Below are 23,126 nucleotides of genomic sequence, written 5' to 3' on the forward strand. Positions count from 1 at the left end.
CCCATAAGCCTTAAACCCACCCCTTCTCACCTCACCTTCCGTCCCGCCCCGACCTCCTCCCTGCTCTTCTGACCTGCCTGCTTCCCTCCGTTCACAGCACAAACCTGCCCCTGCCTCTCCTTTGCTCACAACCTCACTATGGCTCCCCAGTGCCCTTGGAAGAAAGCCCAGGTTCCTCTCCACGACCTTCAAGGCTCTGCCAGCATCTCTCAGGGACTCTCTACTCACCCTGCATCCTACGACGTTCGCTGAAGGTCCTGTGCTCTCTTGCTTCCCAGCCATTGCACAGGCTGTTCCCTCTGCCTAGAATGCATGCCCCTCCACCAGGAAGCCCTCCTTGGTTGGGGCAGGCGCCCCCTCTGGACTGCCTCAGCCCCTGGGCTCCCCTACACCAGCCTTGCCCACTGTGGGCCATCAGTGAGGATATAGGTGCCTCCCCTCCTGGACTGTGAGCCCCACGAGGGCAGGGCTGGGGCTGTCTCGGTCACCTCTGTGTCCCCAGCACAGGGCTGGGCACAGAGAAAGCCCTTAGGGATTGAGACTTCAAGACACGCTTGGTTCACCTCCACAGCGCATTTTCCTGCCCTCTCAACTATAAACACCTTTCAGCAGATCCCTATCCCGGCCTCACTTCTAAGACAGTAATGTGGTTCTGCCCCAGACCCTGAACTTTTCCCACGGACCACTCAATCTTCACTACCCTTCGTTTCTCATTTGAGTTCCTATCAGCCCCATGAACAAGACGAGGGTTGACTCTACCTGCCCCAAATGGGCAACTGAGACAGTTCTAAGTCTCTTCCTTGCATAGAACCCTCCATGGTTCCCCAGTGCCCGAGAATCAAAGCCCAGCTTGTTCAGTTTGGCCCACAATGTCCTGGTGAACAAGCCCTGCCATCCTATACTGGATGGCCCTCTACTGCTTAAGTCGACCAAGCTCCCACTTCCCTTCTGCTCACAACACCTTGCCTGTCCTTTGTGGAGCCCCCTCTAAGTCCAGCTCTAGGTACCGGCTGGGCCACTCCAGAGTCACAGAGACTGGTTCATGGATGATCACATGACTTATGTGGGCCAATGAGAGTCTGTCTCCAGACTTTCGCCGGAAGTTGGCAATGAACTTTCTGCTGCAGAAACCAAGCTGGAGGAATGAAAGCTTGGAACTGCTGGGGTCATCTTTGCGACCCGGGAGTGCCCACTGGATGAAACTGCCAGAATGGAACTCACACTAAAAAAAGCAGAGGTGAGATAGCCTGCTGCCTGGATCCAGCCATACCTGAAGCCAGATGCCCTTGGACTATTAAATAACATAAGCAAACAGATACATCTTTGCTTAAGGGCAGATGAATTATTAGTCCTAATACAGCATTTCTCTTGCTAAATCTCCACCCACCCCAGCATAGCAGCCACACGGAAACGACCCACAGTTCTCTGAAGATATACCACACACTCCCACTTCCAGGCTTTCGCCCAGGGCATATCCAATACCTGGTCAACTCCTACACGTCCTTCAAAGCCCAACTCCAGCACCAGTTCCCCCAGAGCACCTTCCCCAACCTCCTCTCACTTTCTTTTCTGGGCTCCCCAAAGCAACGGTTTCTTTAGCGTTTGCGTCAGAACCCACGTCCCCCAACACAGGGGCTCCTTGCGTCTGCGTGTCCAGCACTGGGCCTGGCATGGAGTAGGCACCGGTCAATGACTGTTTATTGAATAAATGTACTACCGGAGTAAGAAGTGGTTGAGAGTCCAGTATAACGTGGGTGGGCATGTGAGTGGACGAATGGGGTCCAACATGGGAACTGGGGCCTCGTGGATGAGGCCGATTCTGTCCCGCCCTCCTCCACAGTCATCCTTGACCCTCGCACCCCCGCGGCTCCCATTCTGCAGATGAGAACACCGAGGCTCAGAAAGGAGGACCCACTCGCCCAAGGTCCCACACCTCCTCCTCGTCACACTTGCAGGGGAGGGCAGGGAAGGAAAACCCCGGGGGCAGCGTGGGGGAGGGGGGACTCTCCTAAGTTTATTGGGCGACAGGCTGCAGGTGAGGGGCTGACGGGGGGCGGGGTGTAATAACTTAAAAACCGGAGGTGACAGCGGCAGCTCCTTGAGAGATCTCTGCAGAGGGGAGGGGGTGGGGGGTATTTACACGGATTTGTACAAAGTGCCCCGCGCCAGCCTGGGGCAGGAAGGGGGGTTCGAGCACGAGGAGAGGGGGAGGGGAAGGAATCTGCCTCTCGGACCCCCACTCCCAGCCCTCCTCCCCCCCCATTCTCCAGTCTTTAGGCTCAGTTAACTCCTCCGGCCCCTGCCCAAGCCCTAATTCTTGAGCCATCGGGAGGAATGGAAGAGCTTCCTCAGTTTCCCTTTCTGCCCCGGCCCTGCCCCCAGAGTCTCCTCAGGTGCCCCATGGCAGGGCGAGGGGGGACAGGACCTTCTGGAGGCTCCAGGAAGGTGCCAGCTCCCCCTGCCAAGCACCCTCGCTTTTCTCTCATGCCCAACGACCCCGCAGAACAGCCGAGGGGACAATCTTGGCCCCTAAACCGACTTCAGGGAAACTCAGGTGATGACAAAATGAGAATCCCCTCCCTGACCCCAAGGGGAGGGGACGAGGAAGAGGAAGGGGAGGGGACCCGGGGCCGTGGCGGCTCAGAGCTCGAGGTCGTTGGAGATGCGAGTGACCAGGGTGCGGAAGGCCAGGGCGGTGCCCGCCACGCGGCGGAACAGGACCCCCCGCAGGCCCGGCCGGGGCAGCTGGCAGACCTCCACTTCGAAGTGGGACAGGGGCTCGGGCCCGCCCGCACCCCCGTGCAGGCAGGCCAGCAGGAACGGCTGGGGCTGGCGGCAGCGGCAGCGGGCGGCCGCCGTGGCCTGGCGCAGGGCTGCCATCAGGGCCTCGGGCGGGCGCGAGCTGGTCAGCTTCACACTCCAGGGGAATCGGAGCAGCCGGGGGGCGGTTTCCGCTTGATCCCAAGGTAGATGGCAACTGCGGGGGGAGAGAGGACGCTCAAAGGAGAGAAGAGGACGGTAACCCGTCTCCCCCTTTCTCATCCCAGTGACAGTTTCAGCTGGACACGCAGCTGCCCAGCCAGAGACTACATTTCCCAGCCTCCCCTGCGGCCAGGTCTCCCAATTCCAGGATGCGAGCGGAAGGGATGCGAGCAATTCCGCGCACACCGCCTCTTTCAAAAGACACCGCGTGCCCTGGACTCTGTGGCCCCACTCGGCTGCAGCATGAGCCACCCTCTGCTGCGAAGATGACCACAGGGCTCAAAGGGATGGGGATGCAAGACCCCTGGCTCCCTGAGTGACCTCATGGAACAGATTGGCCCTGCCAGCCTGGCCTGGCCACAGGGTGCGGGGAAGAGAGAAATTTACTGCCGTCTGTATTGGGGGGGGGGGGGGGTCTCTGCTCCAGCAGCTGAGCTTGCTTCCTAGGTAATACGTCCTTCTGGTAACAATCACCGTTTTTGGAGGCCCAGCCCTCCCCACTCTAGGGCACGGGCTCTCACCTAGAAGCCGGACTGCCCCCCAACTGGGTATCTGGACATTTCTGGGGCTTTGTGAGTGCCACAATGTCTTGGGATGGGCGCACCCGTGGCATTTATTAGGTTGAAGGGGAGGGATGGGAGATCATGCGCGTTCGGCAGTGCGGGAGGGGGCCCTGCACAACAAGGAAACGTCCCGCCTAAACTACCCACAATGCCCCTCTTCAGCAGCGTCCCACATGGAGTCTTCCGGGTTCAGGAGGGGACTCCACTTCTCAGCTCCAAGGGGCAGCACGTGACTCAGTTCTGGCCAATGAGGACATTCCACATCCACTGTGATTGGTTCAAGGCTGAGCAGATGACCAGGTCTGACCAATCAGAGAACTCCCTGCCCCTGACTACAGGCATTGGTTTAGGGGTGGACATGTGACCCCATTCCAGCCAATGAGAGTGAGTCCTGGGACTTTGTCGAACTTACCGGGGAGGCTGTTTATTCCCACTGGGGTCTCTCCATTGCTACTGTGTCAAAGAAGGCAGGGCTTGGCCAAGGACGGCCCGCCTGCTTTTGTCAATAAAGTTTTATTGGCACATGGCCACACCTATTTTTTTTTCCTATTGAATAGGGCTGCCTTTGTGCTGCAATGGCAGAGCTGAAGAGGTGTGACAGCGGCTGTCTGGCCCTCAAAGTCTAAACTATTTCCCACCTAGGGCTGTAGAGATAATGTCTGCCACCTGATGGCCCAGAGGTGCCTGCGACCGCCCTGCCTCATTGGATGAGAGCGGATGGGAGGCGTGGTGTCAGCAGGGGGAGGGGTCGGTTGTAGATGGAAGAGGCTGAAGTTAAAGACGGTCAAGGGATGGAGCTCAGGGATGCGGGTGGGAATGAGGGGAAATCCTTGGGGATGGGAGCTGCGCTAAGAAGAGCAGAGGAGCGACGGTCACAGGGCATTTCAGGAAGCTGGCCTCGGAGGATGAGGCTCAGGTCCCATCTAAGGGTCTAGGGGAATGGGGGCAGGTGCTGAGACACCTGGCCAGAGGAGGGGTGGGGGCTGGTGTGGTCGCCAGGGGCAGGCACACGACTCACCTTGTGACCTCAGGTCCCCCGATTCTCTCAGGTTCGTCTGCGACCCTAAGGAAGGGGAGGGGGACAGAGTGTCTCATCTGGACATAGGGAGCCCCTCCCCCAACCCACTGCCTCCAGGACTCGGGGCAGCCCCCCTGGCTGAGCCCCGGTCCCTTCCCCCTGGCTGGAGCTGGACCCGGGAGGGCCGGGAATCGGGATCTGAGCTCCCTCTCCCTGCCCAGAAGGGGCGCCCAGTGTGAAATGGTTAGTGCAGGTCAAAGGAAAGAGACGGAAGAATCTGGAAGACGAGAGAGAAAGGGTGGCGGGTGGAGACACACACCTACACACAGAAGGGGCCACACACACACACACACACACACACACACCCCTCTCCTTCAGGCTTTGCTCATATGACACCTTAGGGAGGCCCACCTCATTTAAAACTGCACCCTCCCTCTCCACGCCCCGCGCCCCCTTCCCTGCTCTATTTCTCCCCTTAGGACTTGTCACCACCCGAGAGTCTATACATTTTATTTACTTATTGTCTAGTGTCTGGGTCTAGCAGAACGTTGGCTCTGCCTGGGGAAGGACTTTACACATCTTGTTCACGCTCTACTCCAGGGCCCAGGATGGCCCCAGGCACACAGTAGGCGCTCAGTGAGTAACAGCAAACATTTATAAGGCATTTTCCAAGGCAACGTTCTAAGCTCAGTCCATATCTCACCTCGTTTAGTCGGCGCCACAAACCCTATGAGGAAGGTGCTGCTATTACTATCCCCCTTTTACAGAAAAGGAAAGCAAGGCCCAGAGAGCTTGAGTGACTTGCTCAAGGGCACTCAGCAAAGCTGGGGGATGAACCCGGAGTCTGGCTCCAGAGGCCGGACGATTGTTTATCAAATGAGTGAGTCAACGAACCACCAGAGCCCACCTACAGACCCCATCCCCGCTCCCGGAGCCCCCTTCCCCCGATGCCTGCACACACAGATCAGACATGCAGACAGGGAGGCAGAGCCACGAGAGCAGAGGGGGGTTGGGACTTACTGATCTTGGATCCCTGGGGCAGAGAGGCGCCCGAAACACAGCGGTTAGAGTTCTGGCGTTTAGAGGGATCGAGGGTAACCCTGCAGCGTGAGGAGGAGGAGGAGGAAAAGGAGGAGGAGGAGGAGGAGGAGGAGATGTCGGGGCACAGGAGGCGGAGCAGAGACAGGTTAGACCCCATCAGCCCCATCCCGCTCCCGCCCCCACGGCCGGGGAGGCTCACCTTCGCGTCAGTTTCGAGGTCAGCTTGGTGAAGAGGTTGGTGGTGGGGCGGGGCCGCCCGGTGGGCAGGGGCGTGGCCTCGTGGGCCAGCGTGGGAGAGGCGGGGGGACCGTTCTGCACGCCCCCACCTCCCCCGCCCCCTGCCCGCCTGTCCCGGACCTGGCCACCGTGGAAGGTGCTGCGGATGGTGGAGCCGCGAGCCAGGCGGCTCCGCTCCCCTGATGGGGGAGCCAGGCTGTGACTGGAGGGGGAGGCGGGGGGCACCCGTGGGGTACCCGAGCTGTGGGCAGAGAGGGACGAGTCAGGGTGGGGCCTCGAAGAAGGTCAACAAACCCCAACCAAGCTAGAGCTCAGAGACAGGGCTGCCTTGTACAGTTGTCCAGGCTGTGTACTGTACAACCCTAGTATTATTTTACCAACTCTTCTCCCCTCTTAAGTCATCCCTCCTTCAAACTGTCCTTTCTTCAATCTCTACCCTCTCCAAACTCAGCAATAAATAGATTCAGATATATTTTTGCAAGAATCCCTTGCTATTTGCCATCCAAACCTCAGGAGCCAAATCAACTTTGCGAACACTCTGCTATCTCAACTTTCATTATGCAAACTCGGGAAAATGAACAGATGTGAAGGTCAAGAGTACCTATATTCATTATGACAATTTTTCAACAGGTGAAAATAAAGAGTTAGAGACCTTCTTCCTAAATTTCCATTGTCCCAGGACCCCCCTCCAGCCCTTCTGGCCCTCCCAGTCCTGCCAGCAAGGACTAGACCTCCAATTTCTATTATTCCAGGGACCCCAGGACCAGCCTGGATCTCAGAGGGGGAACCCTGACTGTGGCAGATGCCCCCATGTCTCCCTCACAAGCCATCCTCCTCGTTTTATTCTTTGTAACCAAACCTCTAAGAGCAGGGCACATGGCCGCCAGCCAGAGACTACACTTCCCAGCCTCCCTTGCAGCTAGGGGTGGTCATGTGACTATGCTCTAGCCAATAGGATACAAGTAGAAGTGCTTTGTACTATTTCTGGGTCAGGCCTCTAAAGAGAAGGCAGTTTGTGCTCCACTCTCTTTCCGCCCTTCTTGCTGGTTGGGAAATGGTGGCAACTGGTGCAGCGGCCTTGGACCAGAGCAGGAGCCTCATGCTGAGGTTGGCAGAATCAACCTGGGTCCTTGGAGGACCCTGGCCTCCTACGTCTGGATGCTTAGGTCACAGTGGACTAAAGCTCCATTTTATTTAAGCCACTGTGCCTTGGGGACTCTCCGTTACAGCAGCCGAGCCTATAATCTAACTGGACACTGTCTCCTGACCAGAACTGAAGGCCATGCCTTATCAGCGGTTACAAATACCGATCCCAGAGTCAGTCTCGAATCTTTGCTCCTCATCAGCTGTGTGGCCTTGGACAAGTTACTTAACCCATCTGTGCCTCATTTCCTCAGCTGTAAGATGGAGAAACCTCACAGAGCTGTCAGGGGCATTCAACCAGCTAATATACAGAGGCCTGGCACATGGTTACCGCCTGATGAATGTTAGCTATTATTATTTTTATTTAATAACCACAAAAAAAGCTCTTAGTCATGGAATGCCTACTATGTCCCAGACCGTGTGCCAGGTACAGGACGCACCTGATCTCTACTGGATCCCTCTAATGGGGCCCGGAGGCAGAGAACATCACCCCCGGCTTATGGGGGAGGAAAGAGAGGCTCAGAGACTTGTCGAAGGTCATCTTGCTAACAGAGTGCAGAGGCCAGATTTGGAACTCAGAGCGAGGAGCCACAGAATTCCTGCTATCCATCACTCATCTCCCTGCCCCGCCCAGGAGGAACACCTGCATCCCTTTATGACGTGCTTCCCAGAGTGCACCTTGGCATCCCATCCTACAGCCCCGGGGGAGGGGGGGCGGTTGTGTCATTATCCCTAAGCCCGCCCCCGGCCTGGACTTGAACTGTGATCTGAACTAACTCGTTCTCTTTTTAGGCTCCAGCCGGTCGGCACTGGTTTCCCTCACTTCCCAGCTGAAAGGGACGGAAGGAACTCAGGCAAAGAAGTCTGAAAACCAGCCAACCAGAGGATGCTGGAGCTGTGACATTCTGGGGCTTCTCTCGAGTTCTAAAAACGGATCATTCAAAAAACAACAATCCACTCAGGTTCCCAAGGCTGGTGGGCGGAGGACAGGGCAGGCTGGTTTCCTGGTGTTGGTGACGACTCCATGAAGGGGGGTGTCTGCGAGGGGGCGGACGTGGGTGGACCCTGCCAGGGGCAGGGCGCACGCAGACACTCCGCAGTCCCCGCCGGGGCCCCCTCCCCCACTTCTGTCAGCTCAGCCCCAGGGGGCCCTGCTCCCTCCCCCCGCCCCGTTGCGCCCGTCTCCATACCTGTTCTCTTTGCCATTTGGCAACAAGGACGGGCGCTCGGCCCCGGGCCGTTCTGTGCAAACGTAGGTGTTTCTGCGGGTCATCATGCTGGGGGGCAGGTTGTTCTGTGGGAGACACAGCCAGGAGGGGGGTGAGGCGGGGCAGGCACAGCCCTTAACGCACCCCTTTTCCGTTCTTTGGCCTCCATCCTTATGAAGGAGGTAGAGGCCTGTGTGTGGACCGAGGGGAAGCCGGCGATGGTTCACGCCGGGCCATCCGGAGGTTACTGGGCCATGCCAGCAACGCAGGCTGAGCCACGGGAGCCGAGAGGAGGCGGTCGGGCAGGATTCCCAGGCGGCAGCCTTGTCTCCCTCACTTCTCCCAGCTCCCCCACCTGGGAACAGTCCAGCCACGTCAAGCTTTCTTGAACATCCTTCATGCCACATTTTGCCTCTGTGCTCAGCCCCGGGCTGTCTCATCTGCTAGTTACGCCTCCTGACTCACGCCTGTGTGTGTGCAGGTGTCTGTTCCTAACACACCCCACCCTCGGCCCCAGGCTGACTCAGGGGCCTCCTGGGGGCCCCTCCGCGACAGCCTTCCTCCCTCCGTATTGTCAGAGTCTGTTCGCATATATGTCCCACCCGGACTGGGCACCGTCTCTGAGGACAGAGGACACCACGCCAGGATTATGTCGCCTCATACATATGCTGGTTAACGATTCCTCTTTTTCTGTCCTCTGCAAGTGTGTCTAAGATCAGTATTATTCCTTCTTTCCGTGTTTCCAAGAATTCCACCAGTTAGCGCTATCTGGGTCTGGAATTTTCCTTCTGGGAAAGTTTGAAATCATGGATGCAATTTAACAAGAACCTAAGACTCTTCAGGTTTTCTATTTCTTCTCATGTCAGTTTCGGTAAATTGTGTTTTTAAACATATCCGTCCATTTCATCGAAGTCGTCAAATTTACTGGTATGAGGTTGTTCCTAATAGCTTCTCACTTGTTTTTTAAAGATTTTTTTTTCTCCTTTTTCTCCCCAAAGCCCCCCGGTACATAGTTGTATATTCTTCGTTGTGGGTCCTTCTAGTTGTGGCATGTGGGATGCTGCCTCAGCGTGGTTTGATGAGCAGTGCCATGTCCGCGCCCAGGATTCGAACCAACGAAACACTGGGCCGCCTGCAGCGGAGCGCACGAACTTAACCGCTCGGCCACGGGGCCAGCCCTCTCACTCGTTTTTTTATGTTGGAACATAGTTCTCGTTTTCATTTCTGATATGAGTAATTCGCGTTTGCTGTCTTTTTTTCTTAACCAGTTTTGCTAGGGGGTCCGCTGATCTTACTCATCTTCTCAAGAGCCAGCTTTCGGCTTCGTTCATTTTTTCTAGTGTACATCTGTTTTCTCCTTTATTGACTTGTTATTTCCTTCCTTGGACTTCTTTTGGAGCTAATTTGCGGTTCCTTTTCTAGCTTCTGAAGGTGTGGGTTTCTTGTAGCCATAACAATAGCTCTCATTCGTTGAGCGCTTACTGAGCCCGACACTGGGTGAAGTACTTTCCGTACAAGATCTTACAAGAGGTTCACAACAATCCAAGTTCTCTGATGAGCCCACTTCACAGGGAGGAATGCTGAAGCTCAGAGAGGTGCAGTCACTTGCTCAAGGTCACACAGCTCATCAGTCTAATTCAAACTCTGGTCCGTGTGGCTGCAGAGTCCTGACCACTTTCCTGTATTGTGCCTGCACCCTCGTCTCCCAATGTTAAGGCTCCTTTGGTTCCTTCAAACCTCCCATTCTAGGGAGCTCCAGAAGCAGGAAAGCCAAATATTACATCCCTCAGACTCCTCTGAAGCTCGAGGTCTGTATATGAATGGGTCCTGCCAATCTTGGCACTCACAAAGATCTGGAAGGTGGAAATGGGGTGGCAGCCACCTTCCCATCCCCTCTGACTTCCGCTCATACAGGCAAGGTCACGAGCTGAGGGTCTTTGCTTCAGCGGGGCCCCAGGGCCCCTTCTCCAGACCTCTGGGCATCAAGGGGCCCTTCTGGCGGAGGATGGAGTCTGAGTCTTGACTGTAGCCTGGACCGTGCGTTCTTGAACTCCACAGCGCTAGAGGCATCCTCTGAGGTGGCAGCTCCCCGGGTGGGTCGGTTCTGCTGTGTCGATGTGTCATTCCTGTGGGTCTCGTCCACTGTCGGCTCCTCCAGCGCGTCCCACAATTTTGTCAGCACCTGACTCCCCGTATTAACTCCTTCCTCCCTAAAGCCACTACAGTCCTCCTTTCTGACACGGAATGCTGACTCGTGCCCCAGCATCAAGCAGAAGGTCAGGACCCAGACAGCCTCCATAAGTGTTTGTTGAATGAGTGAGTGAACCGCTAGACCAAGCGGTCCTGTGTGCTGGTCTAGGGAACAGGACAGGAAACAGCAGGGTGTGAAAAAGGAACCGGGAGGCCCCCTGGCCCGGCCCCCGAGCTCCGGCCACTCACAGGGGTGCTCGTGCTGTCCTTCCGCCGCTCCGGGATCTCTGCCTTGTTAGGGTTGTGAGCACTGCTGACCATCGGGCTGGAGGGGGGCAGCCCGCGGCTCCCGCTGCCCGCCGCACTGCAGCTCGCCTTCCGGCCCGGCAGACGCTCCTCTTTCAGCTCCGTCTCCCCCGTGCTGGTTGGGCTGCGCTTCGGGTGCAGGGGGGCGGGGGATGGGCCACCTGGGGGAGGGAGGGGACAGTGAGGGCTGATATCAACTGGAACAGCCAGAAGCTACTCTGGGTGATCCTTGGGACCTCGGAATTCCTCGCCCAGGCTATGAGCTCTGCATAGGCCATTCTGACAATATCCGTCCCAATGACACACGCACAGCTACTGACCCAGAAACTCCACATAAATGACAAGATGCACAGACAGGTTACTCATTGCATCATCCTTTTCTTTCAGGCCAAAAGACTGGGCACAGCCTAAATGCCCTTTAACAGGGGAATGGCCAAACAAGTCAAGATATTTCCACCCGATGGAATACTACGCAGCCATAAAGAAGAACAAGGTGGGTTCTTACGTACCAAAATGGAATGATCTTTAGGCTAAACTATAAATCAGAAAAGGCAAGGCATGAGGCCTACAGTGTGTTGTCACTTGTACAAAAAGGGGGAAAGTTTGTATCTATATCTATCTGTATCTACTTGTTTATATATGAATGCCTCTGACAGACTATCATTTGTATTAAAAGTGGAGAATATTATCTTCATATTAATATATGAACAAGGCATTTATCTATCTTTATATGTCTCTTTTCTTTCTCTCTTTCTCCTTCTTTTCACATCTATCTCTTTATATGTTTAGGTACAAATAAAATCTCTCCAAAAGAATTCATATGAAGCTGGTAACAGTGGCTGCCCCCAAGACAAGCTGGGGGCCGGGAGAAATGTGTAGGATGGATGCTTTTTTACCATCTACTTTCTTCCTCCCATCGAATTTTAAGGATATGACTGTATTAGTTTCAAAACCAAATCTGGTCCTTTAGAATGTTTTGGGAATTTATGGTCTTAGAACAGGGGGTAAATGTGTAGAACTTCAGACAGTCAGAACTTCCATGTGTCAAATTCTCAGGAAACTTCATGTTCGAAAGTTCCAGAACCACAGTAAGCTGAGAGCTCTACAATGACTGACAGGGGGCCATCAACAGTCCCTCACCCCAGAATGCCTGCAACCCAGACAGTCTCTGTGTGGAGGTTTAAAAGGTTACTACGTTCTAACCATGGGATGTTGGAGTCACAAGCTTCTTAGGGACTTTCTGGGCCAATCTTTTTTTTTTTTTTTTTTTTTGGTAAGGAAGATTGGCCCTGAGCGAATCTTCCTCTAATTTGTATGTGGGATGCCACCACATCATGGCTTGATGAGCAGTGTGAGATCTGTGCCCAGGATCCAAACCTTCAAACCCTGGGCTGCCAAAGTGGAGCGCACAAACTTAACCACTACGCCACTGGGCCAGCACCCTAGTCTTGCTCTTTCATAGGTGGGGAAAGAGTAATGGCTTGACCATCCAGAAGCCCACACTTCCTGCTTAGGGCGGATGCTGAGCATCCTTGACACCCTCTCCCCCTGCTGGCACCCACCCCCGAGGACAGAACTTTGCCCCTGCAGAGAAGTGGGGCTGCATCAACAATGGAGAGTCAGAAACACCCGGGCAGTTCCTTCAACTGTTTACAGAGTTATCATGTGACCCAGCACTTCCACTCCCAGGTAAATGCCGGAGAGAAACGAACACATCCACCCACACAAAAACCCGCACACGAATGTTCACAGCAGCCGTGGTGGAAACAACCCAAATGTCCACCAGCTGATGACAGAGACACAAAACGTGGTACCTGCACGCAGAGGAATATTACGCGGCCATTAAAAGGGATGAAGCCCTGATCCAGGCTACCACGTGGACAGACTCTGAAAACATTATCCTAAGCAAAGGAAGCCAGACCCCAAAGGCCAGAGACCGTATGACTCTGTTTACACGAAATGTCCAGAACAGGGAAAGAGAGAGAGACAGAAAATAGATTAGGAGTTGTCAGGGGCTGGGGGTTGGGGTGGATGGGGGATTGGAGGCTGATGGCTAAGGGTTCTGGAGTTTCTGTCTGGGCTAACGAGAATGTTCTAAAGTTGACTGTGGTGATGGAGCACCCCCCCGTAAATGTACTAACACCACTGAGCTGTGCACTTTAAACGGGTGAATTGCATGCTATGTGAATTAGGTCTCGATAGAGCTGCTAAAAGAAATAATGGGGAAGATGAACATTTGATGAGGGTGTAGGGAAGAGAACTCTTGGAAGTTTCTGTGCCTGATTTGTGGGATTGGTGGTGGCATCTACTTATTTTCTGCAGAGGAGACACCTGTCAGTTGTAGAATGTGGGGTATAATCAGGTGTCTGCACAGCCCTTTTCTACTAGTAAGGGCCTCCCTTTATCTCAGTGTGGAGGAGAGGCCAGAGGGCAGGCTCTCAGCAGCCACTTTGTACAATGTGTCCTCCTGCGTCCTAGTCAATATGGATTAATCTCAACTGGACCCTGATATCAGAGCTCCATCCCTGACAAGTGGATCAAAGAGATTCCAGCTCCCATTTGGGCTGGTCTCTAAAACCAACATGTAAGGAGCTGGCAAAAGGATTCGGTGAGATAAGTAAAAAAGAAAGGGAAATCCAGACAGGCAGAGAGGAAGCAAGACACACAGAGTGTTTGCTCTGCATCTGGCTGCTTTTCCAGTTTCTAATCCCTTCCTGAGCTGGCCGCCTCCAAGTTCCACACAATGTCCCTGCGCCTTTATAAGAAATTTGTCCCTTCCCTGTAGTCGGCTTGAGCAGGTTTCTGTCGCTTGCAGCCAGAGAACCCTGACGTGACACGGGTCTGAGGCCTCGGGGCCAGAGATGGCGTGTGCGGGTGCAGGCCGATACTCACAGAAGTCGCTGTGCCTGCGCTGGCGGTGGTAGGTGGAGGACGAACTCCGCTGCCCTTTGCTGTGGCTGGTGCCTTTGCTGGAGCTTGTTCCATTGGTGGTGTCGCTGGGCGCCCGCACCCGTGCCAGGGCCAGCCCCGGGGTGCCCCGGTCCCCACCCTCCTGCAGGAAGATGACAGACGAGGAGCCTCAGACCCTGTCCCCGACATCCCTCCACCCCAGGCATCGAGCCTCCCCAATGCCCCCGGCGCCTTCTGACCTCAGTCTTCCTGCCCAGCAGGAGGTAGGTGGCAGTCACTTCGTTGTACTTCTGGCTCGTCAAGGCCTCTTTGATTTCTTCCCGCGTGTAGCCCATACCCACCATCACCTCTGGGAGAGAGGGACGGAGAGGAAGTTCAGTCTCCCCAGACGCTTCCCTTCCACTCGTTTCTGCACCACACAGCGACGCCAGCTCTTTGGCGTCTCTAGTATCCAGGCTCCCTTCGGCCAGCAGCACCCTGATTTTCCTTGGAAGAACATTCCTTCCCTGCTCCCATCACCTGGCTGACTCTTGCCTGTTCCAAACCCCAAGGGCAGGCATATAACCTGGGTCTGGCCAATCAGAGTGCTCCATCCCCAAGGCCACACTGATTGGTTCAGGGCAGGAATATAACCCAGGTCTGGCCAATTAGAATGCTCCATCCCCAAAGGCACACTGATTGGTTTCATGGCAGGCATATGACCCAGGTCTGGCCAATCAGAATGCTCCATCCCCAAAGCCACACTGATTGGTCCACGGCAGGCATATGACCCAGGTCTGGCCAATCAGAGTGTTTCATCCCCAAGGCCAAACTTATTGGTTCAGGGATAGCCAATGGGCACCAGCCTAGGGCTTCTATTAGAACATAAGGAAAGTGGCCTCTCTTCCTGATGGGGTGTCCAGGCCACTAGGATATGCTGTTGCCAGCTTGCTCCAGGGAGAGCTGCCTGGGAAAGAAGCCACCACTGAGAAGATTCCCAACCACTGCCTCTGAGCACCTGGATCCAGCTGTGCCTGAAGGCTGGCCTACCCTGGCCTTTTTAGTTCTGAGAATAACATCACTATTAGATTAAACCACATGAAACTGCTGGTATTGACTATTTTGGACCTATAAAAATGGCAATTTCATGTGATTCAACTTATTATTATTACCTAGTTCAAGCCAGAATGGCTTGGGTTTTGTTACTTGCAGCCATGAAAGTCCTGATCAATGCAGCCAGCTTTGATGGTGGCCTCCGTCCCCTCCGCAGTAGTAGGGAGGGTGACTGGATGGTTCCTAAGGGGCACTTCCAGGGCTAATGAATGTCTCAGGGGTCAAGAGTTCAAGGTTCCAGGCTGGAGGATCGGGACCAAAAGTGTGGTGGGCAAGGCACATGTCAAGCTGAGGCTCTCCCCCAAATGTGCAGATTACTGACGACCTGTGCACAAATTCTTCTAGAAACAATCTATGATTTCTTTTTGCATCTTAATAATCAAAGCTAACACATCAGCACTTATCACACGCCTAATATAAGCACTTTACGTAGATGAACTCATTTAATATTCATAACAACCCTACAAGATACGTTCCACAATGATCCCATTTTATAGATGAGGAAATAGAAGCACAGAGAAGGGAAGAAACTTGCCCAGGGTCACACAGCTAGAAAGTAGCAGCACAGGAATTGGAGCCCAGATGCCTCTGCTCTCCCTAATTGCCTTGCAAACTCTTCCGATGCCCTAACCCAAGGCGTAGGTATTGGGGAGACCCTACCCCTGGCTCCCTGGCGCCCCCCACCCGACCCTCACCGATTCGCTTGGTGTCCCCAAAGTCCTCCTCGGGCTCCGTGTATGGCTTCAACTCCTCACCCTCATAGCCGATGTTGATCCATTTGTCTTTCATGATTTGCTGAAGGAACCGGGAGCAGGACAGGCCAGAAGACAGATGTCAGAAGAAATCGAAAAAAATACAGCTCCCCACCTCCCACGTGGGCCCCCAAGGGGGGCTATCGGCCCTGTCGCCCACCTCCAGCGCCTGACATCCAGAACCGAGGGCTTCCTGAGCGAGCACCTCCACCCCCGCCCCCTCCCGGAGCCTCCTGATGTCACCCTCCCACGTGCGCGTCATCTGGGGCCCCCGGCACCCTGCAATCACCTTAGGAGCTCATTAGTTAATTACTGGCACGGCGGCGAGTGGGCGAGGCTGGGGGGGGTTGGTGACAGGACGGGCCTGGGAGGCTTGTCTCGGGCAGCCCGTCCCCCTGCACCTGCCAGGCAGGTGGGCGCAGGCCAGGCAGAGCGCGGGCCGCGGGCTCACCTCGAGAGTGCAGCGTTTAGCTGGGTTCAGCACCAAAAATCTTCGCAGGATGCTCTCACAGTCTGTCGACATGTAGAAAGGGACCCGGTACTTCCCTCTGAGGACCCGCTCCCGCAGCTCCTGCGGGGACGGCGTTACTGGGGGCGGGGCCCGCCACTCTCACACATGCGCACACACGCACGCACTCGGCTTTGTCTCAACCTCCCCCAGAAGCGACAGCAGCTCCGAGGCCCAGCATCCCACCTCTCCCCTGACCTCAGCTCCCCGTCTGTAAAATGGGAATGTGGTATTAGATGCAGCAATTAAAAAAAGTTCTTTTTCATGGGGCCCGGTGGCGCAGCGGTTAAGTGCGCACGTTCCGCTTCTCGGAGGCCCGGGGTTCGCCGGTTCGGATCCCGGGTGTGGACATGGCACCGCTTGGCAAGCCATGCTATGGTAGGCGTCCCACATATAAAGTAGAGGAAGATGGGCATGGATGTTAGCTCAGGGCCAATCTTCCTCAGCAAAAAGAGAGGACGACTGGCAGTAGTTAAGCTCAGGGCTAATGTTCCTCAAAAAAAACAAAAAAACAAAAAAAAATCCTTTTCAAGCTCCATAATTTAACCTCCAGTGAAAGTGACTTCTGAAAGCCAGATCAGAGGGGAGGTAGGCAGGTGAGGCGGCCTGTGGAGCCTCAGTGTCCTTATCTGTAAACAGGGACCACATGCCCACTTCCAGGGTGGAACGTGAGCGAGTCTGTAGAAATAAATGCTGGCACAGGTCAGGCCCGGAGCAAGTGCCACTGAAACATCAGGTTTACAAAAGAGGAGGAGAGAGGGGGATTCTGGACACCCTCCTCCCACCCTCGGGGCCTCCTCCCAGCCCCCCAGACACGCCTGGCTTTAAAAGGGCAGCCCTAGCAATGTCAAAGAACAGGCATTGATTTTTATGCTTTTTTTTAAGGGCCTTTTTTTTTTTTTGAGGAAGATTAGCCCTGAGCTAACATCTGCCAATCCTCCTCTTTTTGCTGAGGAAGACTGGCCCTGAGCTAACATCCGTGCCCATCTTCCTCTACTTTATACGTGGGACGCCTATCACAGCATGGCTTGACAAGCGGTGCCACATCCGCACTCGAGATCCGAACCGGTGAACCCCGGGCCACTGAAGTAGAACATGCGAACTTAACCGCTGCGCCACTGGGCTGGCCCCTTAAGGGCCTTGTATGAGGGGCCCTGCCTCAGCTGTGAAAGACAGAATAAACTCTGTGCTCCATGGCATGGCAGACCAGGGAGACCCCTTCCATCCCTGAAAGAAGGACTGAGGGAGACAGAAAAAGGAGCAAGGGGGTGAACGGGGAGACGGGGGTCTCTGGGGCAGAGCCCTCTGTGGGGACGCGGCTGGGAGCTACGTTCTGGGGCCTTGTCCTAGAAGAGCTGGGAGAGGCACGTGCCTGGGGAGCTCCGGGGTCTGCCGCCCATCACAGCCCGAGGGGTCGTGACTATTTAATAAGGACGTGTGTCACTTTCAGAGCACGTCCCCGGGCCTGGCTTTATGCGCATGACATCTGTGTTCACAGGGGCGCTGTGAAGCAGGGCGGGGATACCCATTTTCCAGACGAGAAAACTGAGGCCGAGAGAGGTTAAGTCACTCGTCCTGGATTTGAACCCAGGCGGTCGGGCCCTGGAGCCAGGGCTGTGTAACCACTGTGCCACCCGCCACTTGTCACAATGGTGAGCAGCAGCCAGGTCCCTGTGACGGGCTTTCCACGCCCAGCCTGGCTGTAAGTGGCTCTCGATGTCCCCATCTGTAGGCGGGGAAACTGAGACTCACAAAGGGGTTTGTCCAAGGTCACTGAGCTAGGTAATGACAGTGCCAGGAGCTGTCCCCAGCTGTGTCTCTCCCTCGCTCAGCAAGCGCTGGGGTGCCTGGTGGGGGAACCAGGACAGCAGGAGGTGACACCGGCCTGGCCCTTTGAAAAGCCCCCATGGCTTCGTGCTGGGCGCTCTGACAGATTATTCTGTGACAGTGCATGCTCTGCACGCCCGGCCCCAGCGAGGCCTCGAATGCCGCTGAGAGGCTGGTACCTTACAGTCCTCACCGAACAGAGCGGGAGACTGAGGCTCAAAGGGGTGGATGCTCGGCCGAGGCCACTGTCAAGAGGGGAATCCCTCCTCGCCATCGCTCGGGTCTCTGCACAGACGGTCTGTCCTCAGCAAGGACTTCCCTGACCTCCTGGGGGCTCCTCACAGGCCACGTGGAGCAGGACCGGGCACTCCCGCTGCGAGGTCCCGCCCGGAGCGCACCAAGAGTCCCGACCACAAGGAACCACGGAGCACCCCTCGCTGAGGGAGACAACTGGCCGATCTCGCCAACAACGCCACGTCCCGAGTGCCCAAGGAAGGCGGAGGGACTGTCCCAGATGACAGGACGACTGAGCCGCAACACAGGGGCCTGAGTGGATGCCGGAGCTGGAGGAAAAACAGCTACCACGGAGATTCTTGGGCCAACGGACGACATCTGAGTATGGACCGGGGGTTGGAGGCCAGGACGGTGTCCACGCCAGAGCTCCTGAGCGCCACCGCCTCGGGAGGGACCTGCCGCATGCAGCCCTTAGGCATAAAGGACACTTTGTGTGTGACTTGCTCCTGAATGTTCCATCAGTATGAAGATGCCGACAATACCACACGCATCTCCAGTCAGATACGACCGACATGGCCAGGGGCTAGCCATCAGCGCGTCCCCTCAAGGGCACCACATCCGCCTGTCCTCATCCTGCAACTTTTTTGTAGACTGGCAATGCTCCCGAAAAAAAGTTCAAAGGAAAGAAAAGCAAAATACACAACACCACAACTCACCCCCCACTTCCCACTCCCATTTTCTCCCCGATCGCACTGGCCAGCTTTTGACATAATATATATCTCGCTTGTTTCTCTAGTTTTCTGGCCGACTCTGCCGCTGGCGTGTCGGTCCACGAGGGCAGGAATCTTTCCTTGTTTTAAGCGCACAATTCACTGGTTTTCAGTCTATTCACGGAGTTGGCGACCATCACCACCATCGATTTTAGAACACGTTCATCGCCCCAAAAGAAACCCTGAACTCCACCTCCCTCTAGACCAGGGCCACCACTGATCTGCTTCTGTCACTCAGGATGTGCCTCTTCTGGACGTTTCATATGAATGGAATCCTATAACAGGTGGCCTTTGGTGACTGGCTCTTCCCACAGAGCATGTTTTCAAAGTTCGGCCACAGAGCAGCCTGTATGAAGGCGGGAATTTTTTTTTTTTCCCTTGAGGAAGATTAGCCCTGAGCTAACATCTGCTGCCAAGCCTCCTCTTTTTGCTGAGGAAGACTGGCCCTGAGCTAACATCCGTGCCCATCTTCCTCTACTTTATATGTGGGACGCCTGCCACAGCATGGCTTGCCAAGTGGTGCCATATCCGCATGCGGGATCTGAACCGGTAAACCCTGGGCCGCCGAGAAGCAGAACGTGTGCACTTAACCGCTGTGCCACCGGGCTGCCCCGAGGGCAGGAACTTTTGCCTCTCTGGTTCCACTGTGTTTGCAAAACCTAAAACAGAGCCTGGCCCATCGACGGAGGGCGAAAAATACGGATGAGTGAAGGAGTGAGTGAGCCAGGATTCGAGCTCAGTTCTACCACCTGCAAAACATGTGCCCCGTGGACCAGCCTGACACAGCACGGTCCACTCGGGCTGCCCCATGGCCAAGAGAACCTGGGTCCTGCCTGACCCCCGCCTGGCCATGTGACCTCAGGCCAGCCCCGCCTCTCTGGCCGTCTGCCGAGGAGGTGTATGGGGGATGGGGGCCCGGAGAGACCCTCCCCAGGAGAGCAAGACCCCCACGCCAGCCGCGCCCAGCACCTTGAGGTTGTGCCCGTCGAAGGGCAGGGAGCCGCTGACAAGGGTGTACAGGATGACGCCCAGGCTCCAGATGTCCACCTCCGGCCCGTCGTACTTCTTGCCCTGGAACAGCTCGGGGGCGGCATACGGGGGGCTCCCGCAGAACGTGTCCAGCTTCGAGCCCAGCGTGAACTCGTTGCTGAAGCCGAAGTCGGCGATCTTGATGTTGGCCTCGGCGTCCAGCAAGAGGTTCTCGGCCTGGGAGGAAGGGAGATGGCCGGGGGGGGGGGGGGGGTGTGGACGGGTGCGCGGGGTCCTCAGCCAGGCCCCCTGGACCAACTGTGGCCCTGTCCCTACTCTGTGTGACCCTGCGCAGTGGCCTTATCCCCTAGGCCTCGGGTTCCTCATCCACAGAATGGGGACAATCATATCCCTATGTCACAGGGCTCTCTGAGAATTAAGCGAGTTAATCCACATAACAGGCCTAGAGCAGTTCATACCCAGTAAGCGCTATATAACATTAGCTACTACGATCCCACGTGGTCTGCAGAGCTGGGGGTCCCCGGGCAATCTCCTGCCCCTCTCTGCGCCTCAGTTTACCCAGAAGAAGAGACAAAAAGAGGACTCTTCAAGACCTATAACAATGAAAACGGGAATTTAATCTAATATTTATTGTGCACCTACTATGCGCTGGGCTGAGCGGACTATCATTTATAAGAGTGGCTGCATAATGTAGGGTTAAGAACACAGATTCTGGAAGAATCCTGGCTCCACCACTCACTCGCCGTGTGACTTTTCTTAGGTTACCAGACCTCTCTGTGCCTCAGTTTCCTGATATGTAAACTGAGGGTCATTGCGGCACCTGCCTCATTGGCGATCATGGGGTTAAGCGTGAAGGGCCCACCGCAGCGAGGGGGACATAGTCAGCACTCAATAAATGCTTCCTTTCATGATAAGGTGTGGTCTGTTTTTAGCGGCACTTGTTCTAGTAACTGTCATTTCACAGGTGAGGAACCCAGGGCTCAGGGAGGCCACCTCGCGCCTACCACGAGAAAGAGGCAGAGCTGGAATCCAAAAGAGGACGGAGCGTGAAGGCGGCTCCAGCACCTGCCTCTTCCAGCTTTCTGACTGCAGATCGGGGCACATCCCCGCCCTCGAAATGTCGCCCGCGTCTGGCCCATGCCACGTGGCCCTTCCCTAGCCAGGCCGCCCGAATCTCTGGGCCTCCTGGTCTCCCCACCTCCCGGTGCATTTCCATACCAACCTTCCCCACCTCCGACTCATCAGGGGACAGAACCCACAAGGACACACACTCCAGAGAGATCTGCCCCAAAGCTCAAAGCAATAGCATCCTGCAGCGGGGTGACATTCCCCGCTCTGCCATTTGAGGCTCCACAATCCAGCCACAACCCCACGTCCGGGTTGGTTCTGGCGGCTGGTCCCCCTGGTGCACTAACCACATCCCAAATCCCTTTTAGCCACTTCCAGGACCCCCCACCAGGGGGCGTGCCTCCTCCACTGGATCTTCCCCATCTATGGCAGGGCCAGTCCCCTCGTGCTCAGAGCCTCTGAGGGGCCCCCTCTGAGGGTCAGGACAGAGTTGGGACTGTCTAGGAACTTCTACAGCAATTTGACAGTGGGATTTGATTTTCTTTTTCTTTTTTTTTTTTTGGTGAGGAAGATTGGCCCTGAGCTAACATCTGTGCCCATCTTCCTCTAGTTTGTATGTGGGACGCCTACCACAGCATGGCTTGATGAGCGGTGCTAGGTCTGCGCCCAGGACCTAAACTGGCGAACCCCAGGCCGCCAAGCACAGTGCGTGAACCTAACCACTACCCCACTGGGCCAGTCCCAGAATTTCATGTTTTCTGACTCTAATAACTTAAAAAATCGGGCTAGTATTTTGCACATCTTTTTTTTCATTTCCTTTTCATCGTACTTTACAAAAGCACTTGTCGACAACGGATCGGGAATTGAAAGCACTAACATGAACCTGGTCCTTCACTACACATCCCACGGGAAGACCTTCCGTAAAGCACACGGCCTGGCACATAGTAGGTGCTCAAGAAATGAGAGTCAACACCACTCGATGGAGCCACACAAACGTCTCTCTTGGGTCTCAGACGAGAAGGCCTGAGACGGGCAGGTCTCTCCGGTGGGAGGTGCGGAGGGGAACCCGGGCACACAGAGCGGCTCGAGGGGCTGCCCCAGCCCAGCTCCAGTGGGCAGACAGCGGGGGCCAGGCCCGAGGTGTCCCCTCCCGGCCCGGCGCTGGCCTTGGGGGTTCAAGTCCTGAGATGTCTGTGACCCTAAGACCTGAGGCAGGTGGCTCTTGAGGATTCGTGAACGTTCTAAGCCTGAGAGATGCCGAGGCTCTGAGAGCGATGGACTCTTTATGGAGCCGCAGTGTCCTTGTCTGGCACACAGGAACCCGTCCGGGCCATGCTGGGACACTGTTTCTTTCTCCTTTGTTCTCTCCTCCTGTCCCCACCCTGCTCCCTGCTCCCCCACCTGCTGGCCTTGTTTTTGCCACAAAAGCTTGAGAACAAGTCAAGGGGCTCTGGACACTGAGGAAGGAACACGGGGAGAGGCAGGGGATGCGGAGGGTAGAGGGGACCCCAGGGGACCGGAGTCAAGCGTGGGGGGTGTGGGCTGAGCTGGGGAGCTCCCAGCGTGGGGGGCTCACCTTCAGGTCCCTGTGGACAATGTTCTTCTGGTGACAGTAGTGCACAGCCGATACAATCTGGGGGGGAAGGGCGGTTACTGATGGCCCCCAAGCCCCTCAGCCTCCCTCAGAGACCCTGTGAACCCACCCACAACCGAGCCCCGGGGCCGAGGCCAAGACGCTGGGGCCTCCCACCACGATTCGGTGCCAGCAAGAAATGCTGTGGGACGCACAGTTCCACTCAGACACGCAGATGTGAGGACGCCCTCCCAGCAGGGCCGTCAGAACCACGACGTCAGGACCAGCCCCCCACCCCCGACTTTCACATCTGGAAACACACAGGACACGGCACACTTCTCGACACACGACCCTGACACAGCAGGGCTGAAGCCCCCACCCCCAGTACAGCTGCGTCAGGCAGCTGGACAGTCCTGGACCGACGCCCCCAGACCTGTCTGTCCTCCTATGTGTGTGGGCAACCTCCTTGCCACACACCCGGGCATCTACACTCCTCCCTACCCACCTGGACATCCTCGCACTGCACATTCTCTTGTCCACAAACCTAGATACCCACACTGAGGCTCTCCTGCCCGCTTACACACCTGGCCTTCCTCACTGCCACACATCCGAAACCACAGGCCCTCCCACACACACACCTGGGCACCCATGAACTTGGGCATGCATTCACCTGGGCACGCACACACCTAGGCACGCACATGCCTGGGCATGCAC

The 23,126-nt window shown here is 55.9% G+C and overlaps 1 protein-coding gene across 2 annotated transcripts in view; it reads right to left on the reverse strand.

The window, feature by feature from the left end:
* Positions 1-1,671: 1,671 nt before the first annotated feature.
* The window catches only part of MARK4 (microtubule affinity regulating kinase 4), a 29,540-nt gene continuing 8,085 nt past the window's right edge, over positions 1,672-23,126 (reverse strand). Inside the window, exons 7-18 of one of the 2 annotated variants that reach the window (XM_046682741.1) lie at positions 22,416-22,472; positions 19,751-19,987; positions 15,894-16,013; positions 15,386-15,485; positions 13,838-13,947; positions 13,581-13,740; positions 10,632-10,849; positions 8,175-8,278; positions 5,804-6,082; positions 5,584-5,663; positions 4,564-4,608; positions 2,767-2,977 (exon numbers count right to left, since the gene is read on the reverse strand). In XM_046682741.1, the coding sequence (XP_046538697.1) occupies positions 2,913-2,977; positions 4,564-4,608; positions 5,584-5,663; positions 5,804-6,082; positions 8,175-8,278; positions 10,632-10,849; positions 13,581-13,740; positions 13,838-13,947; positions 15,386-15,485; positions 15,894-16,013; positions 19,751-19,987; positions 22,416-22,472 (1,575 nt within the window). In that variant the 3' untranslated portion in view covers positions 2,767-2,912. Of the gene's footprint in view, positions 2,978-4,563; positions 4,609-5,583; positions 5,664-5,803; positions 6,083-8,174; positions 8,279-10,631; positions 10,850-13,580; positions 13,741-13,837; positions 13,948-15,385; positions 15,486-15,893; positions 16,014-19,750; positions 19,988-22,415; positions 22,473-23,126 lie in introns of both variants that reach the window. The other variant, XM_046682740.1, reaches the window with a different exon arrangement.

The sequence above is a fragment of the Equus quagga genome, chromosome 13 (assembly GCF_021613505.1).
Source record: "Equus quagga isolate Etosha38 chromosome 13, UCLA_HA_Equagga_1.0, whole genome shotgun sequence".
Lineage (NCBI taxonomy): Eukaryota > Metazoa > Chordata > Mammalia > Perissodactyla > Equidae > Equus > Equus quagga.